This window comes from Galeopterus variegatus, unplaced genomic scaffold, assembly GCF_000696425.1.
Source record: "Galeopterus variegatus unplaced genomic scaffold, G_variegatus-3.0.2 Scaffold982, whole genome shotgun sequence".
NCBI classification, from domain to species: domain Eukaryota; kingdom Metazoa; phylum Chordata; class Mammalia; order Dermoptera; family Cynocephalidae; genus Galeopterus; species Galeopterus variegatus.
The window spans coordinates 815,100-828,470 of NW_007727093.1; the positions used below are offsets into that span (position 1 = coordinate 815,100).

Here is a 13,371-nt window from a genome sequence, read left to right on the forward strand (position 1 = left end):
TTTTTTTTTTTTTTTTTGTCCTTTTTGAGACCGGCCGCACTGCACTCATCCAGTGAGCACACCGGGGGCCATCCCTATATAGGATCCGAACCCACGGCAGGAGCGCTGCTGCGCTCCCAGCGCTGCACTCTCCCAAGTGCGCCACGGGCTCAGCCCCAGACTGTAATTTCTAAGGTAACCTCCCCAAAGGAATAAAAATAAGAATATAATGTCCAAATTGGTAGAGAGGAAAAACTGAATGACAAAAAATAGTCAAAATCAGTTTAAAAGAAGGTAAGAAAAGAAAGATACAGAGCAGGCTGGACAACCAGAAAGGAACTACGCCATCGTCTCAGTTTATGTCAATACAACTGCACACAATTGCTCTCGTCATTGTTTATTGTCTGAAATACCAACCCCACTAGGAAGTTTTCGAAAATTGGTGATATAGGAACCTTTGTGATAGGTATATATGCACGAAAATCATGAACGTGTGTACATATTATGGGGGAAAATTTAAGGGAGTTAATTGTGAGAAGACAGAAGAGGGAAACTAGACCCACATCCTGTTGGCTACCTGTCCCACTATTTATTACTAACAATACCTTCAATAATTTTTTGACTCATAAAATGATTCCATTTCCATACCATAGTATATACAGCCTTAACCATTTTTATGATATGGTATGGTGTGGTATAGTATGGCATGACTTTAAGCTTTTAAAGATAATGTTAATGGTCAGAGACAATTAAATAAGGATTCCAGGAGGACTGCTGTCAGTAATTAGAATTATGTGAAATGGCATTTGTCAGGTGAACCCACAGCAGCAGTTCCAAGGTGAAGAGAAATGCAGCAATCACAGTCTTTCTATCTTCTCCTTAAGTGAGAGCTCTGAATAATGTATAGCAGCTTTCGAACCTATAAAGGTCAAATAAAACATACTTTCTGCAGTAAAATAACTTTAAGCCATTGCTAATTTAAGCAGTATTTTCTTTTTTTGTCTTTTGTCTTTTTCCGTGTCCGGCAATGGATCGCAACCCTCAGTGTTGCCCCCATACCGGACCGGGGACCGGCAACGGGATCGCAACCCTCGGCGCTGCTCCCGCGCCTCGCTCAGCCAGTGAGCGGGAACCGGTCTGTATGTGGGATCCGAACCCTCGGGCGGGAGCGCCGCCGCGCTTCCCAAGCGGCGCACTATCCAGTGCGCCACCGGGCCGGCCCAAGCAGTATTTTCTAAAGTCTCTGTACTAGATTGATTTATGTCCCCCCCAAGATCCAGTGTAGCTTGAATTGTGTCCCCCAAGTTTCATATATTAGAAGCTTAATCCCCACTGTAACTGTTGAGGGTGGGAAATCCTATTATGGTAATTGAAAGGTGGGGCCTTGAAGAGATGATTAGATTATAGGACCATGCAGTAGTGAATGGATTAAAAATGGTGGTCAGGACTGATTCTGAAGGCTTTAAAAGAAGAGAGAGGAGCGTCTGTCACTCTCTCTCTCCACTCTGCTTCCACCATCTTGAAATGTGAGACCCCTGGGTCACTGTCACCACCAAAAAAGCCCTCACCAGCTGTGTTCCCTGCACTGTGGACTTCCCAACCTCCAAAACTGTAAACAATAAATTTTGTTTTCTTATAAATCACCCAGTTCCAAGTATTTTGTTATAAGCAACAGAAACAGACTTATACAGCCTAATAAGAAATGCCTGCTTTTATATAATTTATAGAATTACTACTGTAATTCTAAACCACATGAATTTCAGAGATGGGAATATCACGGCTCAAAGAAATTTTGTGTTCCAGGTATGGTCACACTGGTCACACAGCTAACAAGAGGTAAGAATCACTGAAGTTTGCTTTTCTATCAGTTATCAAATAAATGCTCTGCTGCTATATTCTTAAAAACAGCTATGTATTCAAGATTTGGGAATAATAACATTTGGGACTGACATAAGACACTCTTCTCCTAGCCACAGTCTTGAAAGCTAGACCTACACTGAAAATGACATCATCTAGCTATAATAAAATTATATCTTTAAAAGGTTTTGAGTCATTCTGTACAACCCTGAAATGATATATTACTTGATCTCATGTTTATGTAAAATTTACCCCAGAACTGTACCTGCTGAGAGAACCCCGTGGTTGATCCTTGGCATGCTTAAAGGGGCCAGCTCTATCCAAAGCTGCCTGTTAGGGTCATAGAGAGGGCACATGCATCGCATCGCTGCTGTTGGTTTTCGTGAACTAAGGAAATAAATAATTGATTAGCAGTTAATGTGTTTTATATAGTTCTGCTTATAACCATTACTAGTGTTAGTGCTGTAAAGAATGTAATAAAACATGGAGAAAATCAATTGCTATTATGCTTTAGATACTGAAAAATATTAAGAATTCCTGCTTACATGGAACTCTCTCTTCTGGTACACCCCTTTTCAAACGACTCCCACCCATACTCACACTCTTTCCTCTCCCCCCACGGTCACGATGCATTCCGAGTAACCCCGGGGCTTGAAGTTTGCCAGCATCGCCTCTCCTTGCTGTGGCTGGCTGAGTGGTATATTGCTACACTCTTTGACAATTTCTCGTACTAGTGGTTCATTCAGCATCTGTTCCCGTAAATAACTGGAGTCCAACCCTGAAACCCACAGTGCTGACATAACATCCTTCATGTGGACCTGCAGAACAGGGAAGAAAAGATGGAGAGAAGAAATGGAGAATGTAACACAGAGATTTTAGAATATTTTCCAACTCAAGGAAAACAAACTGTTAACAGTCAGATTATTAACAGGCAAGTTGTAAGTGCCAAGAGTGCTTGAATATGCTCTATTGGCCCCCTTCCTTTCTTTTTTTTTTTTTGTCTTTTTTACTGACCGGTAACGGGATCGCAACCCTTGGTGTTGTGCCCGCACCGCGCTCAGCCAGTGAGCGGAACCGGTCTCCACATGGGATCCGAACCCTCGGTGGGAGCGCCGCCGCGCTCCCAACAACGCACTCTCCAGCGCGCCACCGGGCCGGCCCAGCCCCCTTCCTTTCTACTTCCCATAGCCTTGATAAGTAAAAGTTTACTTTTTATTTATTTTTTAATTGAAATGTATTGATTGTACACATTTATGGGGTACAGAATTCTACTTCAATACATGTATGCAATGCATGATGATCAAATCAGGGTAATTAGCATATTCATCATCACAAAAATTAATCATCTCTTTGTGATAAGAACATCTGAGCTCCTCTCTTCTAGCCATTTGAGAACATACAATAAATTATTGTTAATTATAGGTGCCTAGCACTACTATACACCACTAGAACTTATTTTTCCTATCTAGCTGTGATTTTGTGTCCATTAACCAACCTCTCCCTATCTCCTCTCCCCATTCCCTTCCCAGCCTCTAGTAACCAACATTCCACTCACTAAAAAATTCACTTTTAAAAAATTACTGAGCTTATATTTATATTTGAGGTATTGCTGCAAAGTTTCAAGCAGCTTTCTTCACACCTTAAAGGGTTCACATTTCAATAGGAAAACAGTAAAAAATGGCTATAACCACCACTCTACTCTATAGTTCTATGAAAACAGTTTTTTAGACTCCACATGGAGGGAGGCAATGGTAACAGATTGGTCAACAGGCACAAAGCCACAGCTGGAGAGGAAGAATAAGTTTGGGTGCTCAATAGCATTGTAAGATGACTAGAGTTAACAGTATCATATTGTATGTTTCAAAATAGCTAGAAGAGAGATTTCTGCATGTTCTCATCACAAACAAATGACAAATGTCTGCACTGATGGATATACTATTTACCCTGATTTGATCATTACACAATATATACACGTATGGAAATATCATGTTGTACCCCATAAATATGTAAATTAAAAAAATTTTCAAATGTCTGCACTGATGGATATACTATTTACCCTGATTTGATCATTACATAATATATACACGTATGGAAATATCATGTTGTACCCCATAAATATGTAAATTAAAAAAATTTTAAACGAAACAATTGTTAAAACAGCTATAACTTGCTTTATTTCACATATTTGGATGTGCTGTGAATTAAATCACATTTACAGAAATATTATGTACAGTAATAGCTCAATAAAATAGTAAACATAGATAACGTATCAACATTAATATTACAAGAAAAATATAGAAAAGCCAATGCTCAAAAAAATCCTGATTACTATATAATCACTTTCACAGTACTTACCGTTCAGAAATATCTAACATATTCATGTCTAATATAAATTATATACTTTTGCTACTTAATCACTAAATTTAAACGAATGATTAGAGCACTCTATGTAAGGTGAAACTCTTTAATGTCTAGTTTATTAACCGGTTTTTCAAGAAAATGTTCTTGGTTTTGAAATAGTCATTTTACTGTATATACTTCTATACTCTGAGTAATAAAAGCCAACAGTCTTTACAGCATAAAGTTCAGAATGACCAAAGGACAGAGAACCGCCTCGTTTCCCCAGCAACCAGTCGACCTTAAGCATCCTCTTCACAACTCTGTAAGTCAAGCTGAAGAAGAGAGATAAAACAGCTACAGTTTGGATTAAAAAGAAAGAAATAAGAAGGCAACTTCAGGCCATGCTGGGAATAACAGGTACCTTTCTTAGTTCTGTATCATGTGCTATCCATCGAATTACTGCTTCAAATACGTATCTCTCATTGCCAACATTTAACTTCTCAAGAGAAACCACTTCTTTAAGCTTTTGAGGACTCAGTTCTAGGAATTCTTCTGTGCTGCTGACATCTTGGAAATGAGTCTCCAGGTATTCCGTGGCAAGGTAATGTACATGATGCAGGCAGTAATGAAGTGCAAAGTCACGGATACCTATACAGTTCTCTGCAGCAATACAGCCTTCTAAAAACTCACAGCACAGAGTTTTAAGATCCGTCAGCAGTAGCAGGTCTGCCGCCTGTACGACATCTTGGATTGTATCTTCATTTAGCCTGATCTGTAAGAGTATCACACATATTTTATATTTGAATGTATATATTTAAAACTCAAACCACTGATCTATTAGGCCAAACCACATGACATTTCCATTTCTGTAGGTCAAAGATGGTTGGACATTGGCAATCTCATATGGTTCAACCCTGTTTTTGTCAAGAGTGTGAGGATACCAAGGACCCTTCTACCATCATAAGCAAGTGTGTACTTGGTTAGCTTTTCTAAGCTCTCCCCCTGCTGTAACAGCGTTAACTACCAGTAACCCTTCTAAAGTGAACTGTCTGCATTGCTTACTTCTATAACTTTAGGAAAAAACCCTAATTGAAATCCTTAGGAAATGGAAAGTTCTGCATTCTATGGTAAAAAACTGAAGGTGGGTTCTTTAAATACTGGCACTAGAACACTGAAAATCTAGCTTCCAAATCCATTATGTTCACTCTTCTGCAAACGGTATGCTGAACTGAACTTAAGCAGAGGCAGAGGTCTCATTCTGAACACCAAAACATTGTATACAGAGCAACAGATACAATTGGGTCTCAAAACTACTTCTTGGAATAAATCCCTAATATAAGGGCTTTTTTTTCTCATTATGAATGTTTACTTTTCCTTAACTTTCTTCAGTTTTCTGATTGTTCCTCTTCCTCCACCCACTTCAGTTATTCCTGCAGCAGTAATGCCACATAAAGACACGAGCCTGTAAAATATTGCCACGATCATAAGTGGATTCCCCCAAAGTGGGGACTGCACCTACATTTGGAAACGTGAAGGAGAGATTTCATAGAGAGTACGGCCAGAAACATTTTTACCACAGATACCAAAAAAATTTTGTACCACAGATACCAAAAAAATGTGTAATTGCCAATCACCTTAGAAATGGGGCAACAAAACTGTGAATAGCAGATACTGAGGAAGCCACAAGTAAGGGGAAAGCTCCCACTTATGTGACATTAAATTTAGCCACAAGATAGCAGATGGCTATAGACTGTTCAATTATATGCATGAGAAAAAACACTACGATGTACTTCAATAAAACTAAACTGCTAATTCAGGAGTTTGTTACAACTTACACTGCAACTAAGGTTTTAAATTTAAATTGGGAACAAATCACAGAAGTCAGTCTGTAAATAAGATTTCAAGTTTCAAATCCAAGCCTGACCATGGATATGCTCTTACCGGTTTATAACTTGTTACCTGCTGTTGCAGCAACTGCTGCTGAACTGTCTTTACAGGTTACACAAGAGGATGGTCTTAAGCCTGGTTTTGTGATGCTACAGTGTATCTCCGGAATTTTAAGGGTTGTCCCAAAATTAAACTCACTATTTTTTTTTTTTTATTCCTTTTTGTCTTTTTTACTGACCAGTAACGGGATCGCAACCCTCGGTGTCGCGCCAGTACTGGGGACCGGCAATGGGATCGCAACCCTTGGTGTTGCGCCTGCACCGCACTCAGCCAGTGAGCGGGAACCGGTCTCCACATGGGATCCGAACCCTCGGCGGGAGCGCCACCGCGCTCCCAAGCGGCGCACTCTCCAGTGCGCCACTGGGCCGGCCCTAAACTCACTATTTTTAACAATCATACACATACACACCCACCGCCTAATATGTAGAAAAAAGAGAAGGGGAGGGGATAACATTATGAAATCAAACAACAAAATTCAAAAAGGATGAGAATCACTGAGTATGACTCTGGACAGAATGAATATATTTAGACACAGTAAGTAATACATTCAGAATACTTAGAAAATATGTAGGAGAAGCAGCCTTTACAGAAGGGAAAAGTAAAACAAGAGTGATGAAGAAGGAACAAAGGACAGAGGAGGGAACAAGATCTCAAGAAGAATAAAGATAAATGAATTCTCATATAACCAAATGTAAGATACACTAACCTCTTCCTTCCATTAAAAAAACTAGCCCTGACTCACACCTAAGATTCTCCTTAAGAGTCCTCATGCTATACTTTAAATCACACAGTTGGGGACAGGAGGAGGGCAAAGGAAAAGAAAGAAGTTTAATCACATTGCTTTCTTCCCTGGGTATCATTAAATCTCAGAAATATAAGTGGGTACAGAGAGTAAAAGGAAATCAGGAAGAAAGGATGGGGATGGGGCAGGGATGTTGGTACTACTAAGGCATCATGAATGTAATACAGGTGCCTGTCATTAGTGTGAATTTCCTTTCTTGGTAATGATCTATAAGGAACTCTTTATTTCTACAAAATAATCCCCAGTGCCCAAGGAAGCTCCTATCTCTGTGCTGTGGAGACAACACGTTCACCAATAGTGTAGATACAAACCAAGATTGGAGTCAAGAAGATCCAAAAACAAACAAAAAAAAGACAGCAGTGAAGGGAGTGTCCCATGTTCTTCCTATCTCATACTGGAAAGTGGAGCTCAGAACGGTAAAAATAGAAACTGGGATTTGGGTCTAAGATATTACTTCCTCCGCTTCTCTTAATTTAGCAGAGCCCTGGAAGCACACACATGGGGTGCCATTACCAGTAGGAGATACAAGTCAAAGCACACAATGACAGAGATGAAGATGACAGCGTCACTTTGTCGTACAATGGATGAAAGTAGACCCTCACCCTGAGATTGAGAAGCCTCTACTTAGGTCTTCCTTCCTTTGTTTCTCATCATACCTGCCCACTGAAGATGTAATCCAGGATCTCTCTCATAACCATTACCGATATCCCTTCAAGTTCAATCTTATAGGTTGATCCATCATCTTTTGGAGGATTATAGTTTAACTTTGTCCTAAGAAAGGGGAAAAAAACGCAAAATTTCTATGAAAGAACAGAAATAGCTATCAATATTTATACACTAAATATAAAGGATATGATACTTATCAGTATATGAACCTCCACCTAGAAAATTTAGTTTGTTATCTTTAGATCAATATATTTTTATAACTTTTCACTATAAAACATTGGTCCAGGATTCAAAATGCTGCTTCTTGAAAAACAAAAGAACTAAGATCCCCATGAGTACGAATCTCTATTTCACCTTGGAAATCAGTCCCTTTAGGCTTATTTTTTAAATGTATTTAATTATTTAATTATTTTCAATAATGTAACAAGGACTCCATAAACCTATCACCTAAAACAAAAGCTAACACCTTGACAATAACCTGCTTCTAACCAAATGGTCCTCCCCACCAATCCATTTTTCTGCTTCCAACATCTGAAGTAACTATTATCCTAAATCTTATGTTCAATTTTCCCTTTTTTTTTATTATTACATCTGTGAAATATAAATATTTTTTTAAGTTATAAATTGTTTTTAATTTTATAAAAGGGTGCATATAAATTGTTCTTCTGTTCTTTCTGCTGTATAATACCCCACTTTCCTATTGATGGGCCTCTGGGATTGTTTTGAGGTTTTTCATGCTGTCAACAGTGTTGCTATGACTATTATTATATGTGTCTCCTTCTGTACTATGTAAAAGATTTTCCCTTGCATATAGCCCTGGGAGTGGAAGTATGCTACATTATTCTCCAGAGCGGGAGATCACACTAAATTATTCTCCAAACAAAGTGGAGCAGTTTACAGCCTCATCGGCTATGTGTAAGAGCACCTGCAGAGTTGCAAACTACACCACTTGAATCTGGTATACATCTCCAGTTTTGCCAGTCGAATTAGTGAAACGTACCTCACTGCTGTCATCTGCACTTCCCTTCTTACCCTGGTGCTGAACAGCCTTTCATAGGCTTGTGGCCATAGAGGCTTCCTCTCTGTGAGACACTTGTTCAGTTCATGTCTCTTGTTTTTTTGTTATTTGTCCCTCTCACACTGAAGTGTAGGAGTTCTTTATATATTTTTGATATTAATCCCTTAGCAGGCTTTACATTTTTTTAAAGATTTAAACAATTTTTTAAACGATTTAAAGAACAATTTTTCATAGTCAATGCATTTTGTGTTGTTTAAAAGCTTGTACCTTACCCAAAGTCTAAAAGATATTCCAATATTTTTTACTAAAAAAAATTTTTTTTTTTTTAAATAATTTTTTTTTTTTTTTTTTTTTTTTTTTTTTTTTTGCCGTTGAGTTGTTTAAATTCTTTGTATATTCTGGATATTAATCCCTCGTCAGATAGTAGTTTGTGAATATATTTCCCCATCCTGCTAGTTGGGTCTCCACTCTGTTGATTGTTTCTTTTTGCTGTGCAGAAGGTCTTTAGTTGAAATATGCCGTTGATATGAATTACAATTCTGTTAAATCCCAGGAATGGCATCATATTAACTGCTATCTAATAACCATGCTTTCTAAGAAAAGAAAAGAAAAGCACACCTTCAAATACTGGTATCCAAGTGGTGATAATTACAGGGAGAACATCTTAGAAACAAACATTTTTGAACTCATCCTTCGCATTCAGGCTTTTATAATAAAGTCAATAAAAATCAGACTTTTGTTAGATTGAATACAAAGAGAAGAGGAAACAATATTAAAATTTAATAAGCTAGAAAACAGACAAGATTAAATGACTTGGAATATATGAGAGAGCTTAATCCTAATTTAACAGCAAGCAAAGCAGACACAACCTAAACTGCACTGTAGAACCCCGAAGGCTCAGAAACTGATACTACAAGGTAGTTGTGGAAAGAGGGGTAAAAGACGAGCTGAAATAGAACTGACTGACAAAGTCTGAAGAATTAAATTCCCAAGCCCTCACTCCATGTGTATATACAACTTCTGTGCACAGTTTAATAAGGCTCTCCTCAGCTCCAGCAGAAGAGATTTATACTCTGAAATGTGAAAACTGAGGGTCGCTGGGTGGGGGGATACACGGCATATTTGAGGTTAAGTGTATTCTGTCAAAAACAGAGAGTTAAGAGAATGTTTACATACTGAATGATGAACCATCAGTCTTCCTCCCCACCTAGCCCCCCAAATCCTGCTCCTAAAATGCTGAAAGCCAGAGCTATATCCTCTAAGCAAGAAACTAGAAGACTCTTCTGGAGGATTTGATCAGCTCAAGGGTATAGACCTAAAGATAGAAACATCGATCTGCCCCAAGAAAATAACCCAGTTTGATGATGCAACATGAGATCATGAAATCCACGGTCAACAAGCCTAATCTATGGGCTCTGAACTTCCAATACATTTTGAAGCAGCACTTCTGAAACCTCTCATGTCACATCGCATGTAGAAAATGTAATATTACGCTGGGGTAAACAGAGACTCTCAGTAGGCTGAGGGCTAGAGAGGGGCCCCCAGCCTCTCCAGATAATGCCCAGCCACTCTGAAGACTGACACCATCAATATCTTCAACATACCTGCAACACATTTTTTGGCATACCAGTCAACTCTGTTTTAGAGCCCCACTCTTAAAATTGAGCAAACAGGACTCACTAGTCATCTAGGAAAGATGAAGGACAGAAGTCAAAACCAACAGAAAAAAGGAAACTTGGAAGAAAGTAAGGATTATGTCAAAATGAAAAGTTCACTGAAAAAAGAAACCTCTCATTAATATTCCAAGAGAGTAAAGAGAGCATTCTGTGTTTATGAAACAAGAACAGGATGCTGTAAAAGGAACATACAGAGAACAAGTAATTTTTAATGACTGCAATTTTTCTTTTTTAAATGTAAGGTCAAATAAGAAGTTGAGGCAATCTCCTACAAAAGAGAGCAAAAGGACAAAGGTAGATAGAATACAGAAGAAAACTGGAGGATGAGGTCAGAAGGTTGAATATCTGAAAAATAGGAACGTCCCCTCCACCAAAAAAGAGAAGACTACCAAGGAAGTACTCATAACAATGGATGAAAATAGACCCACCCCAAGGCATATCATCATAATACTTCAGGATACTGTTAACAAAGGAAACATTCTTACAAACTTCCAGAAAGAAAAACAGGTTACACAGAAAGGAACATGAATCAGAACTGCTTCATACTTGTAAATGGAAGTTAAATAGCAATGGGGAAATGACTTTAAAAAACTGAAGCAAAACTATTTTTAACCTACATTTTTATAACTAGCCAAACTATCAATCAAATGTCAGGACAGAAGAAAACATTTTCAGAAGACAATTTCACAAAACAATTTACTTCCCATGCAACTTTTCTCAGAATGCTGTTGGAAAAAGTGCCCCAACCAACCAAAGGAGTAAATCAACAAAATGGAAGATTCTGGATGCTAAAAAGACATGATCCAGCACAGAAAAGAGAAGAAAATGCAGGATAATAGCTGCGTACCAGTAGAAGGAAGCCAGTCCATTCTGATGCCAGTAGGAGGCCCTTGTAGATCTTTAAGAAGATGAGATACAAAATGTATCCGAAGGTATAAAAAGGGTATTTAGACAACTTTGTTTTTCCCTTATATTTCATATCTACTGTTCCTGCCTCTATAGTTTCTGCTGAACTAAGAGTTTTACTCAAAAAGTATATTCTTTCCACTTGCTGCACCCTAGGTTTATCTACATGCCTGACACTTTTATTAAGGGGAAAAAATTTCAGTCAATTCTCAATCAATCAAAAGAGAAAACAGGGTAAGTGGTAAGAATAATACCTAAATCATTAATAGTTGGCTTTGCTATCCATCACATAATCTTTTGGCAACCGACATGTTTTCCTAGTAATGTTTCACTTAGGATGTCAGGACTATTTGTCTTTCTTACTCACTGTGCTGGTTATCAAGGTATTGCCCGTCAGCTCCAAATTCATCCTTCTTGCTCACTCTGTGAAAATGGATCTGAGCCTTTTAAATAGGTTTCCTTTGTCAACTGGCATGATGCTCAGCTTTTCAGTAGAGGGCACTGGAGAGACACCCCACGAGGAAATTGTTTTGCTTCCGGCTCCTACAATGCAGGCTTCCTTCCCAGCCTCAGGCTCCTGCAGTACACAACTGCCAGCAGCACCCTACAGTTTTTAGGCACCTCCCCACGAACAGCTTTCCCAGGCACCATAGAAGACAGATTTTCAGCATGTTCTACCAATGTGGCTCTTTTGCCATTCAGTGAGCCATGGGTGTGCCCTGTCTAATAAGATTAGCCCTGAGGGGGTGGTGTTGGCTGCTCCTCAGATCTGCTATTTCTATATTTTTTAGAGTTTTCTTTACTTCTTCCTAGCCAATCCTTCATTACTCTAATCTCCTATTGTAGTTAATAACTCTTTATATTAAACTTTCCTTGTTCAAATTACTGTGTGGTTTCTGTCTTCTGACTAAGACTGATACAGGCACCAACCTATTTAAAGGTGGTAACTCCAGTACATTCAGATAGAGGAGCCTCAACCTCACATAAAAATTCTTATTTTAAAATAATACTGTTCCATCAAGAGCTGGCTGTACCTGCATGTGTGCTGTAGAGGGCAGCAGGATGAAGGGAACTGGGCTAATAGGGAAAATGTAAGGGGACTTTTACTGTTTCCCCTTTTTATTTCTATTTTTTGACCCATGTGACTGAATTGGTTTTTATTCGTTAGAGATGACTCTATTGTCATATGTTTCCACAATGAAAGAGGATCCTTTTAAGAGTACAGTTTTCTCTCAGCAGATGGTGGAGTATACACAATGGCTAAGAGGACAGAAGAAAGACTCTTCTAAACATGAGCACTGATCATTTCAGGCTTCTATAAATGTGATCCTTCCCAAAGCCCATGAAAAAATGAATAATTGTGCACTCAAACTCTCTTAACATCTGAAGATTAAATAACAAAACTTTAATTATGGTTTAAACTCACATCTTTACATCTACCCCCAAACTTTCCCCTCATCCTATCCCACCTTTGACCTCCCCCAGTACCATCTGCGCACACCCAATTCGTACCCATTTTTGGAAGACCGGTTCCAATGCCAGTTGCTCCGCACGTTTTTTCTAGATCACTCCATCATGCCACAGGCTGTGTTCCACCCTCACCTCCTTGCAGGTAAAAATAACTTCTGCTATAAATTTCCCCAGCACTTGATCGATGCCTTTACTATGATACATTATAAGATTATCAAGTTCTGTCCTTTATTATGTCCTTTATAAACTCTAAGTGCCTTGAGGCCTCTTCATTATTGTAATCCTACAACCTAGCCCAGCAGGTTACAAAGAATTGATGATGCTCAATATTTTTTTGCAAGTGTCCTTTATAAACTCTAAGTGCCTTGAGGCCTCTTCATTATTATAATCCTACAACCTAGCCCAGCAGGTTACAAAGAATTGATGATGCTCAATATTTTTTTGCAAAATAAAGTTTCAAACTGATAGTGGTCTTTAAATATTTGAAGTACTATCGCATGAAAGACTTTTTTCTGACAATCTCAGGTACAATGAAGCCGAACTAGAATCAATAATAAGGAAGAACTTCCTAAAAATTTGATCTGTCCAACGCTGAAAGGACTGAGGCCCAGGCTTCTTAAACTTCAACATTCATAAACTCATCTGGGGGTCTTGTCAAAACAAGATTTTTCTTTTTTTTTTTTCCTTTTTGTCCTTTTTCGTGTCCAGCA

At 38.6% G+C, this 13,371-nt stretch overlaps 1 protein-coding gene across 1 annotated transcript in view; it reads right to left on the minus strand.

Annotated features, from left to right (window-relative positions):
- Positions 1–13,371, minus strand: part of GAN (gigaxonin) — a 56,522-nt gene that overhangs the window by 18,490 nt on the left and 24,661 nt on the right. The window contains exons 2-6 of the mRNA XM_008574004.1: positions 12,226–12,236; positions 7,582–7,725; positions 4,598–4,948; positions 2,437–2,654; positions 2,102–2,223 (exon numbers count right to left, since the gene is read on the minus strand). Coding sequence (XP_008572226.1) covers positions 2,102–2,223; positions 2,437–2,654; positions 4,598–4,948; positions 7,582–7,725; positions 12,226–12,236 — 846 coding nt within the window. The remainder of the gene's footprint in view (positions 1–2,101; positions 2,224–2,436; positions 2,655–4,597; positions 4,949–7,581; positions 7,726–12,225; positions 12,237–13,371) is intronic.